At 50.3% G+C, this 21,817-nt stretch overlaps 1 protein-coding gene across 36 annotated transcripts in view; it reads left to right on the forward strand.

Annotated features, from left to right (window-relative positions):
• Plekha6 (pleckstrin homology domain containing A6) overlaps nt 1-16,409 on the forward strand; it is a 140,105-nt gene extending 123,696 nt beyond the window's left edge. For 23 of the 36 annotated variants that reach the window (XM_039091292.2, XM_039091296.2, XM_039091307.2 and 20 more), the window contains 6 exons: nt 906-1,035; nt 1,197-1,303; nt 5,259-5,435; nt 6,522-6,689; nt 7,035-7,168; nt 7,643-11,890. In XM_039091292.2, coding sequence (XP_038947220.2) covers nt 906-1,035; nt 1,197-1,303; nt 5,259-5,435; nt 6,522-6,689; nt 7,035-7,168; nt 7,643-7,922 — 996 coding nt within the window. In that variant the 3' untranslated portion in view covers nt 7,923-11,890. The other 13 variants (XM_039091295.2, XM_063272453.1, XM_063272444.1 and 10 more) reach the window with 5 other exon arrangements.
• The last annotated feature ends 5,408 nt before the right edge of the window (nt 16,410-21,817 follow it).

The raw sequence follows: 21,817 nt of genomic DNA on the forward strand, positions 1-21,817 counted from the left end.
GGAAAGTGAATTACGAGCCCATCCAACCCTGGCTCATGAGCATCAGACGGCTGTGGGTTCAGACCCCCTAGTAACATGATTAAACCAAAAGAGATGGATGACACCCTCCCCAGTCCCTGCCGCCCCTTGTCCACCTCAGACTCCAGTTCTCTCCTGTTCTTGTTCTGCCTCTGGCTTGACCTCACTGGGTCTCCTGGGCCTTAGTACAAGGCCTGTGTCTGTCTGGCTTCTCACCTGGGTCCTTAGTCAGGACAGAGTGTATAATTAGACTTATACTTGGTTGTTTACTATTGAGAGACCCGTTAGCCAGGCTCAGCTTGTGGTTTGTGTAGCTAAGACCTTGCCGGTGAGAGAGGCAGAACAGTCGGCATTGCCTGTAGCTGTCCCACCATGGAGTGGACAAGACTTACCGGTTACCCCGGCTTCTGGCTAAATGATCGCTGAGGTTCCAAGCTCTAGTTTTACTCTTATTTTCTGAATTTTCTATGAGACTTAGAATCTCTGACTATATAATAGGAAGAGCTTGCTCACAGCGTGTCTGAGGCCTCCTGCCTCCATAAACCCACAGACAAGCACCCTTTTCACTTCCTCAGAATCCTGGAATCAAGGACAACCTGATTCTTTTTTGACTAGTCTGTGTGGATCCCGGCAGGATTCTCAGAGACCTTAGAACTTGTAGCCCACTCTGGTGACTCCTCCTGTGAACTAAAGCCCGCAGACAATCTGCCTCTTCAGAACCAAGTTCCCTGGGTTGGGCAGAGATCTCTCTGATCATTCTTACGAGCTAGCACCTGCACAGTTTCCCTACTCTCTCTATCTTAAAGGATTTGAAGGAAGGCATTAAGAAAGCCAGATCTCTAGCATTCACCCTAACCACCAGCCATCCTCTCACCCCTTCTTCCCAGCCCAAAACAGACTATGAGCCAAGCAAGAAAGACCCTGGCCAGACATCACCCCTGGATACCCACAGAGACATCAGCCTGGTGCCCACCAGACAAGAGGTAGAGGCAGAGAAGCAGGCAGCTCTCAACAAAGGTATGCGGCAACCCGTGATTGCCTAAGGAAGGCTAATGCGCCTTCTCATGCTGGTGTGCTCACCTAGGCCTCAGAGGGGAGAGCAACCAGGCCTCCCTCCTCAAGAAGCTTTGGCCCCGCCTCCCACAAGGTTTCCCACCGGCTGTTCTGTCTCCCTGTAGTTGGCATTGTGCCCCCTCGGACGAAATCTCCCGCTGAAGAGGAGATAACCCCATCAGCGGTGGTGAGGAGGACCACGGATGGTCTCACCAATGGCTTTTCCTCAAGGGTAAGTGCCCACTGTAGGCCCTGAGGGTTTGTGCCCAAAGGTTATGACCCGGAACTAGGGAGGAAGGTAGAGCACGTGGGAGGGAGAACGGTCCTTCGTGGACATGCCAAGGGTCAAGGAAGATGAGCATTGTAAATACATGAGAGTGTTTACCATTGTCATAGCATGCTGTTGGCCGGATGGAGCTGAGTGAACAGAGGTCAGAGTGAAGTACACAGTGTTAGTTCCCTAGAGCTCTGGGGAATTAACACATTGCCACACATATTAGTGGCTTAAAACAACAGAACTTTATACTCCCCCAGCCAGAAGTCCAAAGTCAAGGTGTCACTCATGTTGGCTCCTTTGAGAGTCTGAGAGATTCTTTCCCACAACTGTCCTGTGAGCAGTGGTTCCCGGCACACCTTAGTACCCATCGGGCCACATCACCTTTTCTGTATATGTCCCCTCCTTTTCTTGTACTGACACCCCTCTTTGGATTTTGGATCCTTAAACTCATGATGACCTTAATAACAACTGTAGAAACCTTTTTCCAAAAAGGGGGCAGAGTATTAGGCAGGGGAGCTATGGTTTAGACATACCTTTTGGGGTATTCAACAGATTCATGCCATTCTACCTAAAAAGTTCTCATTCTATTCCAAGATCCCAAAATCTCAACTCATGACATAATTAACCTTAATTCTAAAATCTCATCTAACTTTTATTAGCTCAGACTTTCTCTCAAGTCCCACATCTCCAGCCAGATCTGGTAGCTCATGCCTAGAACCCTAGGACTGGGGAGGCTGAGGCGACACAGTGAGTTCAAGTCCAGCCTCGATTACAGGATGAGATCCTGCTTTAAGAAACAAAGACATACAGGATCAGGGAGACGGCTCAGCAGGTAAAGCTCTCGCTGCAGAAGCCTGAGGACCTGAGTTCAGATCCCCCAGTAAAGGCCATGCATGAAGGCATTTTCTTGGAACCCCACCATTGAGCGTGTGAAGACAAACAGATCTAAGAGATTCACTGCCAGCCAGTCTAGCGAAACAGTGAGCGGCAGGTTCAGTGAGAGAGTGTCTCAAGAAGTAAGTAGGAGCTGCAGAGGAAGGCACTTGGAGTCAATCTCTAGCCTCCACTTAGGCATGCCCAAGTGAGTGTGTCCTCACACAAATGTGTGCGTGGCATGCCTTGACCCCCACACAAAGAATGTAAGTGGAGAGACCCATCATCTCTTGAATCATCTCTTGCATGGTCTGCAGGGACTCTAGGTAGTGTTCATGATGGGGCATTATTGCTCTTGACACGTGGAACCTGAAAACGAGTTAATCTGCTTCTAGAATTACAATGACGTGAGATAATCTTTCTTTTTTAAAAGTTACTTATTTGTTCATAACACATGTGTGGATGCCAGTATACATGTGTGGATGCCAGTATACATGTGTGGAGGGATCAGTTCTTCCCTTCCTTGTTAGACAGGGTCTCTCTTGTTTCCGTTGCTGTACTGTACACTCCAGGCTAACTGAACTCCCAGGTGCTCGCTCTGTCTCTGCCTCCCGACTCAGGGTAGCAGTGCTGGGATTACAGGTTGGTGTCCCTGCATCCAGCTCTTTATGTGGGTTCTGGGAATCGAACTTGGGTCGTTGGTCTTGCACAGCAAGCTCTTTCACCCACTAACCTATCTCCCTGGCTCCAAGATAGCCCTTCTTGTCCCCAAAGGAGAAATTAGAAGGAATAAAGGGATCTCCAGTCTCAAGCAAGTTTTCCCCTCAATGCTGCAAATCAAACTCAGAGCCTTGTGCACACTGGCCAAGTGCTATACATCTAAGCTACAGTCCCAGGCTCTATGGCCGTTTGGGGCTCACTGTCCTGTCTATAGGTGGGTGAAGGCTCCACCAGCCATTGCTGCCAGACCTGTCTCTCTAGCCTCGAGGTCTGTAGCTAAGGCTTCCTCCCTGGGTCAGCCTGCCTTTTTCTTGAAGGGGTAGCAGCTGACATTTGTAGCTAGGAAGCTCTATTAGCCATTTTTTGCCTATATCAACCCCCGCCCCCCAGAAATCTGATAGCTTTTTCTCCCCCCACATCTTCATTTTATCTGTAAAATGGCAGAGCTTGTTCTGACAGCATTCTCCCAAGCGCATGTGACTGCTTAAGGGGACCCGTGCCATGCGTTATGGGTATCTGTGGAGCCTGCTTGGGTGGCCCATCTCCATTTCTGGCTCCTGAAATGCTTGATTGGTCTTTTCAGCAAGATGTCCCTGGTCCTCTTAAAGGGCGTTCTCCTCCAACAGTGGGTTGCCGATTTCTTTTTGGTCACGTTTTTCAACATTCTTCTTGGAAAATTTTTCCAGCTAAATATCCAGGCTGACTACTTACCGCCCCCACAACCAAGCACGTTTAGCCAAGTTGATGCCATTTGATGGAAAAGAGTCTGTTATCAAATAACATGCCCCTTGTTTCCTTCTGTAACTTTGCTGAAGTGCTCTTAACATCCATTTTTCTGCCAGGCTAGCTAGACAGACAGACAGACAGACAGACAGACAGACAGACAGACAGAGATAGGTGTGTGTGAGAGAGAGAAACAGAGAATATATGTGTGTGATGTGTGTATGTATGTGAGGTCTGTGTGTGTTGGGGATATGTGATGTGGGGGGCTGTGTGTGTGTGTGTGTGTGTGTGTGTGTGTGTGTGTGTGTGTGTAAGTACAAACACACAACACACATACTATATAGTACACATGTAGAAGTCAGAGGATTCAGGTATTGGCCCTTGCCTTCCATTTTGTTTGAGACAGAATTTCTTGTTTGGTGTTGAGTAGCCCAGGCTAGCCAGTCTCCAAGCTCCAGATTCTCCTGTCTGCCTTCCGTCTCACTGGGATTGTATGTAAGTCCGGAGGCTCAAACTGAAGCCTTCATGCAGCTTGCTTTCCCCTGAGCCATCTTTCTAGCAGCTCTGCCAGCATTGTGCTGCTGATATGTTTGCTCTGAGATAACAGAAACCTTCTCTTCTGCTGTTTATTTATTTATTTTAATGGTTTTGACAGGGACTCACGATCTCGCCCTTGCTTGCCTGAATTTGCTGTGCATACCATGGTAGGCTAGAACTCACCGAGATCCTCCCGTCTCTGGGTGCCGGGTGCGGGATTAAAGGCCTGGCCACTGCTCCTGGCTCCTCTTTACCTCCTCTGTCACCAAGTCATTTCTGAAGTTCCCATTTCTACCAGTGAAATCTAAGATTTTTTCCACCATTTTGCAACTCGAAATTCTCCCAGCCTCTACCCACTTCTTGATTCCAAAGTCTCTTCCACTATGTATTTCTTTTTTTTTTTTTATTCTTCTTTTCAGAGCTGGGGACCGAATCCAGGGCCTTGTGCTTGCTAGGCAAGTGCTCTACCACTGAGCTAAATCCCCAACCCCTCCACTATGTATTTCTTAACACAACATTTCCTAGTATCCCGGTCTTTACAGGCTTCCCAAGGCTCCTGAAGCAAATTATCATGTGCTATGCAGCTTAGAACAACAGAAATCTGTTCTTCATGTATATGGAGTCCCAAAGGAAAGTGCCGGCAGGGTTGGTCCCCGCTGACGGTGCTGAGGAAGGCTCTGCCCCAGCCTCCCTCCTATGTGTGGATCCAGCTAACCACACTTGGCGCTTGCTTGCATGTAGATGAATCGTTCCAGTCCCAGCCCCCACTGTCACATGACCCCCTTTCTGTGCTATGTTGTCATCTTCTGCCTTTTACGAGGACCGCTGCTACTGGTTCTAAGTCAGCCCTGACCTGATTCGGGATGATGTCATGCTTCCAAATAAAATCATATTTTCAGGCCCTGGGGGTCAGAATAAATTCGACATATCTTTCTGGAACTATTGTTCAGCCCTCTAGGGGCAGGCTACCCACAGAAGGCATATTTCAAGCACATGGAGAGATGGGAAATCTGATGGGCTGGGGAGCATCCGGCAGAACCTTGTTTCTCCACTACAGCAAGAGCGCCCCAAGAGCGCCGTGTTCTCCGGAGAGGGCAAGGTGAAGATGAGTGTCGAGGAGCAGATGGACCGGATGAGACGGCACCAGAGTGGCTCCATGAAGGAAAAGCGGAGGAGCCTACAGCTGCCAGCCAGCCCAGCCCCTGAGCCCAGCACCCGGCCTACCTACAAAGTGGTAATGTCTTCCCAGCTGCCCAGAGGCCTGGGTCCTGCGCTCTGTCCACACAGCTGCCCTCAGCCCATGGCCAGCCTGGGTCAGGGAGCTTGAAGAGAGAGCAGATAGAGGGTGACCTAGCAGGGCTCCTGGGGTACCCCACCTCTAGGCGTGCTTCAGCCTATGCGCCCTCTTTATGCTCGAGGACGGTAATTCCAAATGCATGATGGATCTGTTGGCTGAAATGAAGTATTCAAAAAGCCATTTGGTAGTAAGAGCACTTGATGGTTCAGGACTGCCTGTAATTCTAGCTGCAGGAGAGCCAGCACCCTCTTCTGGCCTCAGCAGGCACCTGCATACAGATACTACACACACACACACACACACACACACACACACACACACACACTATTAAAAGCAAAAAAATTGACTAGGTAGAGAATAGCGCAAAACCCACCATGTGGAAAGAGTCCTCACTTTCATGTGATTCTGAGTGCCTTCTGTATGTTGGGCATTGGCCTGGGTACCCTGAAGACAGCCGTGGTAGCTCCCCGAGCAGTGCCCTTCACAGAATCATCCATACCCCTTCATTTAACCCCATCAGTGATAGTGATGATTTGAAATGTACCACCATTTTATAGCTAGGGAAACAGAGTCAAAAGGAGCCAGGAGCTTTCTGGGCCACCCCACTGGAACAACAGAGGTGGGTGGGGCCAAGGTACCTGTTTAACTTTTATTTACAGCAGGTTTCAGAAATAGAGAAGAAACATGATGCAAATCCTACCTTCATATGGTTTTGCTCAAGTCGATAGGTCAGATCTTCCATAGCAGGGAACTATCAGAAACCAATATGGGACCCATGGCTTCCACTGCCCACGTGTGCAGTGCAGGCTGTGAGCACTGACAGGAGATTGATGAGATCCTGCCTCTGGGCCTTGCTGTAGGCAGGAGTCGGGAAGCAGAAGGAAAAGAGGGTGGCTCTGCAGTGTGGGCCCGTGGGAGCCTGATCAAGGATGCTGGTCAGGGGCAAGGATACAGGAATAGTAAGGACTGCCCGGTGGGAGACATGGGTAGAAGTGATTTGGTCATAATGGTGCTGTCCCCCAGGTGCGCCGCCACCGCAGCATTCACGAGGTGGACATCTCCAACCTGGAGGCAGCCCTGAGGGCCGAGGAGCCTGGTGGTCAGGCATATGAGACTCCTCGGGAGGAGATCGCAAGGCTTCGCAAAATGGAGCTGGAGCCGCAGCACTACGATGTGGACATCAATAAGGAGGTGAGAGGGTCTGGGATGGGCCGAGGGGGGATGATGGACCTGGGGGGATGTGGTGGGGAGGACATGGGGGGGATGTGGTGGGGAGGACATGGGATGTGGTGGGGAGGACATGGGGGGGATGTGGTGGGGAGGACATGGGGGGATGTGGTGGGGAGGACATGGGGGGATGTGGTGGGGAGGACATGGGGGGATGTGGTGGGGAGGATATGGGGGGATGTGGTGGGGAGGACATGGGGGGGATGTGGTGGGGAGGACATGGGGGGATGTGGTGGGGAGGACATGGGGGATGTGGGGGGCAGGGGTGTGGAGTGGGAGATGTGGTTGGTGACTTTATGTTCTCCACAGCTATCCACTCCAGACAAAGTCCTCATCCCTGAACGGTACATTGACCTGGAACCGGTCGCTCCCTTGAGCCCGGAGGAATTGAAGGAGAAGCAGAAGAAGGTGGAGAGAATCAAGACGCTCATTGCTAAGTCCAGGTGATAGGCCTAGGAGAGCCAGCCGCTCCACTGCCCTCCCTGTACCCAGGTTCCTTGGGCACTAGATGTCTTGGAGGCACCTTGCCTCCCCAGAGTAGAGAAAATGGAGGCAGAGGCCAGAGGCAGCAGACTTGTACCCAGACATCTGACAGAAATGAGGATGCTGCTCTGGGCCCTAGAAAGACCTGCTGGGCTTGTGCACAAACCAGAGGGTGCCTCTGTTCACCCTCCTCCCCTTCAAGGCTGCCCCACATATTCACTTGAACCGTTGACAATTCATTTGAGAACATTGAGGGTAGGGGTCCCAACAGTCTTGCCAGGGTCTCCCTCACTCGTAGGGACAGCCTTGCTGGGCACCAGAGGCTGCACACGCAAAGGTCCCTGGCCCTCCCCACCAACCTCAGCGCAGGCCACCCCAAGTCAACTGGACCATGCTGTCCCTCCCTCCATGTCTGTGTGTCTGTGCCTCTTCAGTATGCAGAACGTGGTGCCCATCGGCGAGGGGGACTCTGTGGACGTGCCCCAGGACTCAGAGAGCCAGCTGCAGGAGCAGGAGAAGCGGATTGAAATCTCCTGTGCCCTGGCGACCGAGGCCTCCCGCAGGGGCCGCATGCTGTCTGGTGAGAGGGGCTGGGCCTCGCTCCGCCAGGGACACCAGCTGACCAGGGGAGGAATTGCAGGCCTGCCAGGGGGGCAGGCTCCGGAGAGATGCCAGGCCAAGGAGACTGTTCTCAGGGTCAGGAGCATTCACTAAGCACTGGGTTTGTACTAGGTTCAGTATGAAGGGGCCAGAGCGGCCAGCTTCCTCATGATGCTCACAGCCATTTTATAGAGGCCTGGTCAGAGGCTACTGGGGATGCAAGGCCATCTGCCCCTGGAAAGTGACAGGGAAGAGAGGGCAAGGGTGCTTCCTTTGGAAACATAGCACGCTTACCACGGGGGAGAGGGCTAGGTGTTTAGGCTTCCTTCTGCTTTTCTTCCTTGCTACATTGCAAACAGAAGAACGGAAAGATGATTAAAAAAAAAAAAAAAAAAGACAAGGCAGGCAAGGACTTGAGAGCCATTCCATCTCCATTGTGGCTGCCGATCCAACTTAACTTTCCTAAGAAGAAACCTGCTAGGAAGAGGAAGTGACTTCACACTGACACAAAAGTCCCAATTAGATAAGTGGTGAAGTCGCTGGATTGCCTGCCACAGGCTAGGGTAGCATCCTGGAGGAGGGGAATGTGACTGGGCTTTCAATGAAGGGGAGTCCAGATGAATGGGAGGGGAAGGGAAGGCCGTGGTGAGCTCACCCACACATAGTAGGACCATTTTATTTTGTTTCGTTTTTGAGACAGGGTCTGGCTACGTAACCCAGCCTGGCCCGGAACCCTAGATCTTCCTCGTTAGGCTTCTGAGGGCTAAGATTATCGGTGCACACCACCATGCCCGCAGAGTGTGAACTTTGGTGGTCACAGTTAGGAGGAATGATGGGGAGTCGGCCGAGGCTTGAAGTAGAAGTGAGAGAGACAAGGTTACAGGCCACAGTTACGGTAGTCGTGACGAGGCAGGAGCAAAGCAGATAAAGGATGGGATTAAGATGGCGCTCAAACTTCCATTTCCGCACGGGTAAAATTCAGAGCACCTACCATCAGTAGGGTTGGGAAGCAGCAGACTGCAGCCCCTCACAAGTGCCCAGTGTTTAGCGCTGGAACAATGGCGGTGCTGCTGTGCTGGGCGCTTGAACCGGTAAGAGCGGAAGTGGAAAGGAGATCCCCTCGGTACTGTTTCTAACTTGATATATGTACGTTACAACCCGAGGGCTGTCCGTCACGACAAAGAAGATATCAGTTGGCCCTCGAGGGAGAACCTGCTGTCGGTTAGGGAATAATGAGCTTGAGGATGGAGGGCCGGGGAGGCGCTGGAGGGTGCAGGTGCTTGGTGCCAGGCTCTACACAGATGGGTGCTGAGAGCTGTGAGGGACCATCTATCTCCTTTCCTGTAGCTGAGGCAGCAGAACCAGTTTAGCTGCAGACAGGGATGTGCCCGTGACCTCTCCCTGCTTCAATTGCAAAAGGAACTTGAACCTAAATAGAACCTGAGTCAAATTTCACATGCTTTGGGCAAAAGGTACTTCCTGTTTCAAGAGGGTAGCACATACTGTGCTTAAAAACTAACCCCTGCCCTGTCCTGCCGTGAATCTGCTGTCTGCATTGTTACCCAGCATTCCAGGTTTCATGGAAACAACCCTCTGGGGCCTTGCAGATTTCCCCTGACAACGCTGTGGGCTTCCATTTCAGGGTCTGTGTGCCGAAAGCCAACGGTCATTGTGCTTTTGCCAAAACCTCCAACAATTCAAAAAATGGCTACGGGAGGGCCAGACCTCAGACCTAGCCCACTGTCCCGCTATCCTTGGCCCATAGCCCGGAGGCCCTAGAGCAAGCGCTAGTCCCGGGCACATGGGCGTGGACTAGCAGTGTGAGTGTAGGTTCAGACCTAGGACACTGGGAGGGAGAGCGGCTGGGCATAGGTCCCAAGAGCAGCAGGCTTGGCATGGGTGTGTGTGTCATAGACAACCTAATCAGTGAGGAGTGCTCTGTCTGTAAGTCTAGCAAGCTGCAATGTGCCGATTCCGTCCGTACCGTATGAGACGATGCGGCGTTTCTGAGTCTGTGTACCTGGCACAGATGTGATGGATCTGGTAATGTCTGCAGATGTGTATCTGTGTGTATTTGGATGATCTGCATGTGGGTGAAAGGAATGTTTGAGGGCAAATGTAAGGGTGTGTGTGTGTGTGTGTGTGTGCAGTATGTGGGTGAAGGTAACATCTGTGAATATGCATATTTATGTGTGACTGGCTTTTCGTGTGTCAGGAATGCTGAGTTCTATCCCGAAAGCTGTGCACAGTGTGTACTCTGTAGAACTTTTAAACATGTCTGTGCACAAGGCGGGAGGTGGATGCACTCATAAATGTGTGTGGCTACTCACGTGCTCAGATGTGCACGCTTTATAGTGACATGGACTTGCTGCACGCCTGAACCCAACACACTTTAGTGCGTACAGTCAACACATTTTTCACATGTTTGTTTCCTTAAAGAGATGATAGTCACATAACTATCTTTTCCTTCCTCCGTTAATACTGTCAACATCTCTGTGCTCCCGGCTTGTGTTGAAGGCTTGAGACCAGGAGCTGCAGTCCCTCTGTGTGACTCTCTCTGGATCCAAGTGTGGTCCCTTCCCTGCTCACATGTCACCTTTGGTTTTCATAAAGGGGCTCTCTTCATTTGTGTCTTCTTAGAGCTATGTGGGGCCTTTCAGTGCTCCCTTCTCTCCTTTCTCTAGCCCTGGCTTTCTATTTCCAATCTGGGGCTCACAACACCAACAGGTCAACACCTATGAGAACCGTGAATAACAGGTGACCAGATCGCAGAACTCTGTCATTCCTAGGTAGACGTTAGAACATTTTGGCTTCCCAGGGAGCCTCTTTTCTTTCTCGTACGGGGTTTTGACTAGTTCAGAATCTGAACATGACCTGTGAGTAACACCCCTTCAGCAGTGTGCACATGAATGTGTTGGGAAGCTTTTGTGAGTGTTTTTGCCTATGAGGTGACAGATATGTTGGATCACATCGAAGCGTTGAGGCTTGAAAGCATATTTGAGTTGTGTCAGATGAGTGCAACCATGTGCTGCTGTCAGATCCCGGGCACAAGGGGTATTGTGTGAAGGAGACAGACCTGGGGCTCACGACCACTGGAGCAACCCAGGCTATGCACACACTGGGGATATGCCCGTAGCAACAGCAGGAGCTACACAGGCCCTGTGTTGCACAGAGCTCAGAGAGGGTGATGACCCCCATGACAGGGTAGGAAGCAAGGAGTTGGAAGTTTAAGGCCTCATCTTGGAAGTGCGGTGTGACTCCCAGCCGAGGTCTGGTTCTTCTCCTAGCCCGAGTGAGGACGCTCTCTCTGCCATCCTTCTGCCTTGGCTATACTTAGGATGTGCAAGAGTCTGGTGTCCTCCTAGAAGACTCTCCTGTTACTGTCTTTCCCCTTCGCTGTTCTTCACATGAAATAATGATGATAAATAAAATCATATCAGTCCAAAGGTCACCGCTCTGAAGTTCAAAATGACTTTCCAGGAGTGGCCTACAGGTCCTCTGCCGGATCAGTCAGAACAGGGTCTCACGTGATCATGGCGGGGCGTGGGAGGGGCCCTTCTGAGCCCATGGTCACCAGGACAGAGCTGACTTTATGCTAGTCGGGAAACTGTTCTCTGAAAAGGATTATCCTGGTGGCTGTCCTACCTCTGTTAAGTGGCGGCCTGACGCTGAGGACTGGTGTGATTTCATTGGCCTATTGATCATTATCATGGGCGAAGCTGCCATAGACGGTGTGGAGTGACTGGACCCCCTTCATTCTGCCTGCACAGAGTAGACTGTGAATCTCCCAGTGCAGATGAGGAGGGAGTCTTTATCCCAGAATGGGGTTCAGCCTCGAGCACCATCACCCCGCTTCTTAGCGGAGCCTGGGTGTGGCCGGGTCTCCTCGGGGACCTCTCTATCTTCCGCTGCACCCTGGGCATTAAGGACAGCTTTGCCTCTGCTTGAACAAGCTCCCCAGCCCACCTCTTCACTCTCTCTGCTTGCCTCCCTGCCTTGCTCCCCGCCCGGGGAGCTGACTCGCTTGCTTTTGGGCGCCCAGTCTCCTCCCCTAGCACCCCTTTGTCTCCTATTCACTCCCCTGTTCATTTCTGTTTCCAGTGCAATGTGCCACCCCAAGCCCTCCCACCTCCCCTGCTTCCCCGACTCCACCAGTCAACCCCCTATCGTCTGACCGCCCACGGGGCGCCGACAGCAGCCATACCATGCGGGTCTGAGCTCTGACGTAAGCACTTTTCTACTGTATTTCATGCACCCCAGGGAGGGGGCCCCTTCCCTCAGCCCATTGAGTCATGACGCCCCTCTCATCGCTTCTCCCCGTCCTGGTGCCCTGTGCTCAGTGTCCCCCTTCCATTTGTCCGCTTGAGCCAGCAATGTCTCCGAGCAGTTACCGGCTGCAGGTGACTGTTGACGCTGCTTCTTAGACATGGCGAAGCCAATGGCTCTGCTTCTTTGCAAGCAGAAGAGAATGGTGCTAATCCCACACCCGTCTGTTGCTCGGGAAGGTAGTTCCCTGGCCACCTACCTCTGTACCTGTCACCCTGTACTCCCAGTCTGCTAATGAGCTTCATTCTCCTGAGATCCGCAGCAGTCCTGCCACAGAACCCTAAGAAGGCCCCGCTTCCAGACGTTCACGTAACCGAGAGCAGCACTAAAGTGCCATAGCCTCGCTCTTCCCTCCCACAGCAGCACAGAGCCTTGTGTCTGGAATGGGGAGGGTGGGGACACCCTGATTCTTCCCCTCCTTTCTGCTCTTTCCAGGTTAGGGAAGGGATGGCCCCCCCAGCTCTTTGTAACAAAGTGCCTTATTCGCTAGAGAAGCTGGCTGGAGCTTGCCACCCTTGGGTCCTCTTCTCACCAGCTTTTCTTTTTTCTAGTGCAAGCCCTGGCTGAGGCCAATGCTGTGAAGCTACACAGAGCCACCTTCTGATAGCATCCACTGCACACCTAGGGCTCTGGCTTCTCATCCTGGCCTCCCGCCCTCGCACCCACCATGGGAATGCCTCAGAGAGCCAGGCTGGGGACCGGGGGCTGCCTCATAAAGGAACATGGATGCCTTCAAGTTCACATCTGCTGCTCTTGCCCTGAAGCCTGCACTATCTCGGCATGGTTCTAAGGCAAGACCTGGGATGGCAAGGCCAGGATGGCGTCCTCTCTGAGGCTCCAGTCGCAGGGAGCTCAAGTGCAGTTCTGGATGGCATTGTGTGGCCCTCCTGCACCATCCCCCGATGGACTCTGTGTGCTGATGGGGAGCATGTGCTCAGCTATGGGTGGGGTCTAGAAGTGAAGACAAGACAGACTCTCCATCCATCCCTTGGAACCCATACAACACAGCGAGAGGCCAGCTCTTGCCATCACCCCACTCCCGTTCAGTCCCAGCTGCCTCAGCGATGCCCGAGGCTTTGGCACGGCTCTGCTGGTGGGTTTCCCAGAGTTCACTGGAGGCTGGCCACCCTGCTTGAGCCAAAGAAGATGATGAGTTATAAGGAGAGGCTCCTGGGCTCCCGGAGGGGTCAGGTGTGTTACAGCGAGACGACAGCAGGTCTGCACGGTGTCTGAGGGCAAGTTGGAAACAGGAGCAAGATGGAAAGAGGGAAGAGGCTTAGAGAGCGAAGGGAGAGAAGGCCAGATGCTTTTCACAAGCAACAGGAATGTAAAGAAGGAGGGAAAAGGGAAAGGAGAATAGGAATGGCTTCCATAGTGTAGAGCCTTTGGTTAGTGCCAAGCAGAGGGCCTGTCACCTCTGTACCTTCACGTCTTCCTCAGGTACAGGAGGCCCCAGGGGGACTCGTGCCAGGCACACGTCAGCCCCAGCTGAGGTGCTTGGTATGAGGTAAGGGAGTGCTAGCGTGAGGTAGCCTGTGAGGTGGTCCTATCTGTGTCAAGGCTTGCCGTCTCTCTCTGAGGCTCGTGGGCAGAGAGGAGACTGTCTTATATAAAGTCTTGTCAACCTTGGGGCCTTACCTAGCCAGTTTAAACCTGGAAAGTACTGTGGGGCTGACTGAGAATTGCTCTAGGAGGAGGGAATGAGGATTTTACTGTGAGGCCAAGTTCTAGGTCTTTCCTTCTCATCTCAGGCATCTAGAGCAGAGGCTTTCTTACACCCACCTACCCAGGGAGGACAGGACAGGGAGAGACCGTAACAGAGCACAGTCTTCCTCTAGCCCACCTACCGTACGTGAATGCAGCCAGAGAGCAGCAAAGGAAGGCTAGCTTCAGGCACCAAGCCCCCAGGCCTGCTCTGCCAGATTCGCTGCCCAGAGACTTCAGCCTGAACATCGGTGGCCCCAGGGAAAAAAACTGTGTCATCTCCCATCTGTTCATCGTCACTCCGTCATGGTCTGGCAGTTACTGGTTCATATGCAAGTAAAGATGACCATTCACTCAACAAATGCTAGTCAAGCACTTTTTGTGGATCAGGTACTGTTCTAGGTGCTTAGGATATTGTCTTGCTTCCGGGGGACTCTGGAACAGGAGGATTCCACCTGTCTTCAGCTCTGTCAGGCCTCTGGGAAGTGCTCCTTTATGACTTCCTATATCTGCATAATTCACAAACCCCAAATCTACCCTTTCTTCCTTAAAGGCTGGTAGGGGATCAGCTCCCAAGTTACCTTCTCTCCCCATCCCCTCTTCCAAAAGAAACCAGATTTTTAGGGCTTTCCCTGCCTTTGTCTCTCCTTTTTAAAAAAAATAATGGTATTTTTAGAAATACACGTGAAATACCAAGAAATGTCTTTGCCTCTCCTACCGCTCTCCCCCGCATTTCATAAAGCTGGTTCTTTATGTTGCTTTACATGCCTTAATATATGTTTTATGGAAGTGATCATGTCATAGATACCCATGTAATATATATTTGTCTGGATGTCAACCCTTTCCTCAGCTCCCGCCCCGACCAGTTTCTGTCCACGTCATTCTTAGCATGTTGAAGCCACAATCCTTGCCTTTTTGATCCAAAGAAGGGGAGAGGAAAGATTTATTTTAAGGCAGACCTTATTCTATGCTTTTGTTTAAAAAGCAGATCTATTTTCAAAATGTGCAATGTCTGAAAGGGACTGATGATATGCGAGGGGACTCGGGTGGCTATCCCCGGTCCCAGAGTCTATGCCCTTCCCTCCCCCAGTGGCTTCCTTCCCATTACCCAGTCATTGGAAAGGGCTGGTCCCCAGGTTCGCCTGGATGGTGTTCTGCAGGAGAAAAACATTTCCCTCGAAAGTCCTGGTCTAAGAATTTGACTTCACTGTCAACTTTAGAAAGCAGCCCAAGGGATGTCAAGCATTGAGGGCAGCATGTCAAGCATCTAAAGGAAATGTTTACAACTGCAGATGTACAGTCCTCACACGGGCCCCTGGACCACCTCCCATCATCCCTCTGTGAGAAAAGGCCAACAGGTTGCTGGCAGCCATCTTGAATGGTGTCAGTCTGCTCCCTGACAGACCCAAGACACAAGGCGAAACCCAGAGAGAGAGGCTCGGGACCCCCTGTGTTCTTTGGTGAATACTGTGAGCTTCCCAGGCCTCTCACACTTTCTCCTGAGCCCACTCTATGTCACACCTATTTCCCTCTAAGACTTATTTTCTAGGAGTTATGGCACATCGGTCTGGCATCCAGACGTGAAGCCTGGTTCCTGGCGGGGGAGGGCCCCCGCAGTCGAAGTTTAAGTCTTTCCCAAGTAGAAGCCCTCAGTGCTCTGACAGGCTGTGGGCTGGAGTTCTGCCTGTGCCAGCTTAGATTGCCAAACATGCTTTCTGACAGGTGATGTGAACAAGGAGGTTGGGAAGGATAGAGAGACCTCTCCCCAGGTCTGAAACAATGTGTTTGGGAATTTTACATCACTTCTGGCCAGCTTTTGAAGCCTGACCTCCAACTCTGGCATTTGTTGGCCCTCTTCCCAGACTGGAGCCTCTTGCTGTGAATGAACAGGACCCCAGACATAGGCCTAGGGTTAAGCACCCCTTCAGGGGAAAGTTCTGGCTACCCACACAGGGCCTTCCCAATGAACGCATTACCTCCTCCCACCGAAAGCCAAAAGGCTGCGATCAGATACTGTTACCGTCACTTTAAAGATTTTTCTGAGGAAGCAAGCTTGCAAGCCGCAAGCGTGCTCTCCTGCTTTTGTGAAAGGCATGTTCTTGGGGCAAGGCTACTACTGCAAGATGGAACCCCTTCCTTCCCCCTCAGGCACCCTCCTCCTGGCAGCTCTTTAAGGAAAAATACTATATATAAATATATATAAATATATACATATCTATTTATGCACATATTTGGGGCCAATTTGGTTTGCTAGTGTTAGACAATAAACCATACAAGGAAATCTATGATCTCAGTGTCTTTATTTAGTATGGAAGTGACCTTAGACAAAGAGTTAAGGTTAGATGAACAGCCTCTCTGTTGGGATCACACCGAGGTAGCATCCCCTGAGCATCTGTCTAGCCGACCACCCTTCCCTGGAGAGGGAGCGCCTGGCTGAAGCAGGTGAGAACTTGCTCCCACCCTTCAGCCGCAATCTTACTAGATTAGGTACTGAAGAGCCCCACTGAGCTCTGCGTTTGTACCTTGCAAGTTTGTATAAACCAATGCTGGAAATAAAATGAGTGGTTTGTATCTGTGGTGTGTATGTGTCCCTCTCTGCATCCGTGTCAGCCTTTCCTTGCCCTGTCCTCAGGTTCCACAGGCTACAGACAAGAAAGAGGGACTAGGCACAATACCTGTGACAGCTCTTCTCTGTCACCACCTCAACTGTGCCTCTCAACTTCTGTCCAAAACAAGTATTCAGAGCTTGAAGTAGAGAGGGCATCTTCAGCCTGGAGCCAGGGGTGGTTGTCACAAATTAAGGTTGCATAATGGCAATGTCAGATGGTGCCTTTCTTGATTTGTCTCTGACATCGATGGTAGGAACATAAAAGAAAAAAAATATCCTAAGTTTTTTTTTAAAGATTTATTAACTTATATGAGTACACTGTCACTGTCTTCAGCCACACCTGAAGAGAGCATCAGATCCCATTACAGATGGTTGTGAGCCACCATGTGGTTGCTGGGAATTGAACTCAGGGTCTCTGGAAGAGCAGTCAGTGCTCTTAACCTCTGAGCCATCTCTCCAGCTCTCCTGTTTTATCAATTATTACTGAGTGCTCTGTGGCTGATTTAGGGTGCGAACGCGTGTGGGTGGTTGGTGGGGGACCAGAAAGACCACCTCAGTGGTCTTTACCCTTTGACTTCTTAGCAGAGATTTGCTGAGTGTGAAGGACTCTGAGACCTTCTCTGTCTGAAATTTTACTGTGAGGGTTGGGCTCAAGAAGCCAAATGAAGGGGCTGGAGAGATGGCTCAGTGGTTAAGAGCACTGACTGCTCTTCCAGAGGTCCTGAGTTCAAATCCCAGCAACCACATGGTGGCTCACAACCATCTGTAATGGGATCTGATTCCCTCTCCCAGTGTGTCTGAGGAGAGTGACAGGGTACTCACTTATATAAAATAAATAAAATCTTTAAAAAAAAAAAAAAGAAGCCAAATGAAGTTGGTCAGGGCACACGCCTGTGATCCTAACACATGGGACAGAGGCAAGAGGATTGAAAGTCCCAGGCCAACCTGGGCTAGAGAGACCCTGTCTGGAAAACAAATGGGCTGGAGAGATGGCTCCGCGGCTAAGAGTGTGGACTGTTCTTCCAGAGGTCCTGAGTTCAACCATCTGTAATGGGATCCAATGCCCTCTTCTGGTGTGTCTGAAGACAGCTAACAGTGTGCTTATATAAGTAAAATAAATCTTTTTTAAAAAGCAAACAAACCATTACCTCTAATGCTATCACACCCTGTCACATCCCTACAGCCAGAGAAGGGATGTTCTTTTTCACTTATATATATATATATATATATATATATATATATATATATATATATAAATATATATATATAAATATATATAAATATATATAAATATATATAAATATATATATATGGGTGACCTCCCAGGAGAGCTGTGAACCAAAGGCTTACGGCAGGTAGCACACACCTATCATAACAGCACTTGGAAAGCTGAGGCAGAAGGATCGTGAGTTGGAAGTCATGAGACTGGTATTTTAATTTGGTTTTTATTGCTGTGAAGAGACACCATGACACGGCAGCTCTTAGAAAGGAAAACACTTTGTTTAGTGCTGGCTCACAGCCTCAGAGGTTCAGTCCTTATCTTCATGGCAGAAAGCACGGTGGCATGCAGGCAGACATGGTGTTAGAGAGGTAGCTAGGAGTTCTACATCTTGGTCTGAAAGGCAGCAGAGGGAGACTGTGTGCCACACACCTGTGATCCCGGCACAGAAGTCAGGTCACAGCTTGATGAGACGTCATCAAGGTTATATGAGACCCCAAAGCCCGCCTCCACAGTGACAAACTTCCTCCGACAAGGCCGCACCCACACTAACAAGGCCACACCTCCTAATAGCGCCACTCCCTGTGGGTCTTTCCTACTCAAACCTGCACAACGGCTGAGATGACTCAGCAGTTAGGAGCACCTGCTGTCCTTACAGAGGACCCAGGCTCAGCTTCCAGAACCCACGAGGCAGCTCACAACTATCTCTAACTCTAGCTCAAGAAAATCCGACGTCCTCTCCTAACTTCAGAGGGCACCAGGCGAGCCCGCAGTGTTCCCACATACTCAAAATCCTCACACACTGAGATAAAAATAAAGCTTAAACAATAAAACAACCAGGAGCTCTGCTCTTCCTCAGGGCCTGAGTCAGGTTCCCAGCACCGCTGACTCCTCAAACAAGAGCCCAGAATGTTCCAGGGGCAGCTCCACTCTCCCCCGCTCAGATCACCCAAGCCAGGCTGGGTGATTAACCGGCACAGTTCTGAAATGGCCTCTGCGGTAGGCCCTTGCAGAGAGCTGCTCTGGAACTGTATATACGATTGCTTATTTCTTACACATGGTAGGTCAGGCAGGCTCCAGACCCTGCTGGCCTGGGTCCCAAACCCTGGTCCTTCTAGACTCTGGAGCATCGATTCTCAACCTGTGAGTCAATGACCTTTCACGGAAGTCACCTAAAACCTTAGGGAGACACAGATATTTACGTTATGATTCATAACAGTAGCAAAAGTACAGTTGTGAAGTAACAATGAAAATTTAATTTTATGGTTGGGGGTCACCCGCACATGAAGACCTGTCTAAGGGCACAGCACTAGGAACGTTGAAAACCACTGTCTAGAGGACCCAAGTCTCCAAGTGCAGAGTCTAGACCAGCAATTTTGCTGCTGTTATGAATCTTAATGTAAATATCTGATATGTGGGTGGACCCTGCGAAAGGCTCATCACACACACACACACACACACACACACACACACACACACACACACACACCATTGCAAGGGCTCACAACCCTCAGGTTGAGAACCACTGCCCTAGAGTGTCCGTCCAGTTGTGGGGCAGTACTGAGAAATCTGGGCAGGTGACTGGGTTCTGCAGCCCTGAATTCTTCATCTGGTGAGAGTGTGTCTATTCCTGAGAAGTTCTTGAGAAAAGAAAAAAAATGGATGGAAAAGCACTTTTGAAAAGTTGAATTCATTTATAGTCAAGGCGGAGTGTAGCGGTGTCATTGAAGGTCCTGAGCTGCCCGCAGGGCGTGATGGCTGGAACGGTGAATGTTTAATTAGCGCCTTCCTTCACCAGCCTCTGGCTTTTGCTGCAAGACTCGATGGTCAACCAGGCAGCCACTAGGGCGCCCCCTCCTGCTCACATACACGCCCCACTCTTTCTCATGGTGGCCAGTTGAGAAGGCAGTCAGAGGCTGAGGATCCGTCTGGCTGTTCTAAGGCCAGACTCCTTCCTCAGGGTGGCCTTGTGGAGGTCCCTCCCTCAGAGAGTGGACTGTGGACGCACAGCTCCAGTGTCTAGGAAATCACACCAGGAAAGTCCCTTTCAGAGGTCTCTTGTCCCTGGTCCCGGGTGGGCTACGTTGTGAGTAATGGGAGAGAGTTTTCCTAGCTGGTGTTTGATATCTTTTGGGAGCAGTTTAAAAGCATAATTTTTAGATATAACAGCCTATTAATGGAAGACTAATAATAACGATAGTAATTAATATAACCATACCAGAATGCTAATAGCAATAACTAACCCATTAAGTGCTTATGCTGATTAATCAAGGTACCCAGATCAATGCATTGGTATATGGTTCCTCGTTATACCCCCCACCCAAAGTGGAGTACTATTCTTAGCCAAGAAACTGAGGCACAGAATTTTTAAATAGAAACCCTAAGGTGTCATGCATGCTATGAGAGCTTTCTGGCTTTAATGGCTGTTATACTGCTCTCTAGTGGGTGTTTAGGAGATTTTTCAAGAGACCCTTAGGTTATCTCGAGGATAGGCGGCGGCGACACTCTGGCTTGTTTTAGTTGAGGGTAGGCGGCGACACTCTGGCTTACACTCTGGCTTGCTTTTAGTTGTTGCACAAACATCCAAAACAAGACTTGCGCCAGTGCTCGGCAAACCTCTTCAGAGTGTTAACGCCCGGACCAGAAAGCGCTTCTCATATAAGTCTATCCAAGGCCAATTCATCGTACTACTAAAAAGTTTGTGTGGGGGTTTTAAGCACTTTAGAATAAGCTTCTTCACATGCGGCTCTGGGAGGTTATCGTGAAGAAACTTAAGTGGCCTATGACATAGTCTCAAAATTACCAAATAACACTTCTCGTGTATTGGTGGCACATATTATAACAGTTCGTGCAACTGAGAGGTTCTTCCAGCGTTGCCAGGCTGTGTGCGTTGCTAAAGAACAAAGGAAGTGGTCTCAAAGTATCTGAGGTGAGCAGAGCACCCCAGGATCGTTGAACAGAGCCCTCAAACCAGTGGTTCTCAACCTGTGGGTCATGACCCTGTTGGGGGGGGCCATATATCAGATATCCTGAATGTCAGATATTTACGTTGCAATTCATTTTTTTAAAAGATTTATTTATTATATATGAGTAGCTGTCTTCAGACACACCAGAAGAGGGCATCAGATCTCATTATAGATGGTTGTGAGCCACCATGGGGTTGCTGGGATTTGAACTCAGGACCTCTGGAAGAGCAGACAGTGCTCTTAACCACTGAGCCATCTCTCCAGCCCTTAAAAAGATTTCTTAAAAAAATTATTTTATGTGAATGTTTGCCTGAATATATGTGTTTGTACCACATGCATGCCTGCTACCTATTAAGGTCAGAACAGAGAATTGGCTCCCCTGGGGCAGGGTTACAGATGGTTGTGAGCTGTCACGGAGGTGCTGGGAACCAAACTTTGGTTTCCCTGCAGGAGCAGCAAATGCTCTTAACCACTGAGCTAGCCCTCTAGGCCTCTATTTGCCTCTTTGTCAGGATTACAGAACAGGGAAGGATGTACCCATGTCTATCTAGCTACTGAGTGGATCGACACAGCTTCCCTCTCTGTCCTGTCCTCCCCTGAGACCTCTCCATCTGTTCAACCTCACCCCACCTCCCCATTAGAGCACTGCAGGGGAAAGGAACTTGCAGCCTTTGCTGCCTAACTCCCTGTGACACCCACACCCTTGGTTTATATCAATCTGACTCCCCTTAGGTCTGAGACAGGTTTTACTCATGAGTCTGGTTCCCTAGAATCCCTTATGTGTGCTAGCACAAAGAAAACAAATGACCAGCACGTTTTTAAGTTAGGTGTGGTGACACACAGGACTTGAATCTCAGCACTGGGGAGGCAGAGGCAAGCGAATCTCTTGTGAATTCAAGGCCAGCCTGATCTACATAGTGAGTTCCACTCTAGCCAGGAGAGATCTTCAAAAAACAAACAAACAAACCCTACAGGGCGGGGCACCATTCCACCCCTTCCCATACTCTCTACCAAACAGGTGAGAAAATCAGGGGTGCCCAGAGCTGTGCCTCTCTTTCTATTACCAAGCTGTTCAGAGGAGATGGGTCAGGAAGGGCCCCTTGAATGTTAGTTTCAGAACAGGTCTGTATCTTTAAGTAGCCATCTGTGTGGTGAATGTGGGAGGGTGAGAGTTAATGATTTACCC

Source organism: Rattus norvegicus, chromosome 13 (assembly GCF_036323735.1).
Source record: "Rattus norvegicus strain BN/NHsdMcwi chromosome 13, GRCr8, whole genome shotgun sequence".
Taxonomy (NCBI): Eukaryota; Metazoa; Chordata; class Mammalia; order Rodentia; family Muridae; genus Rattus; species Rattus norvegicus.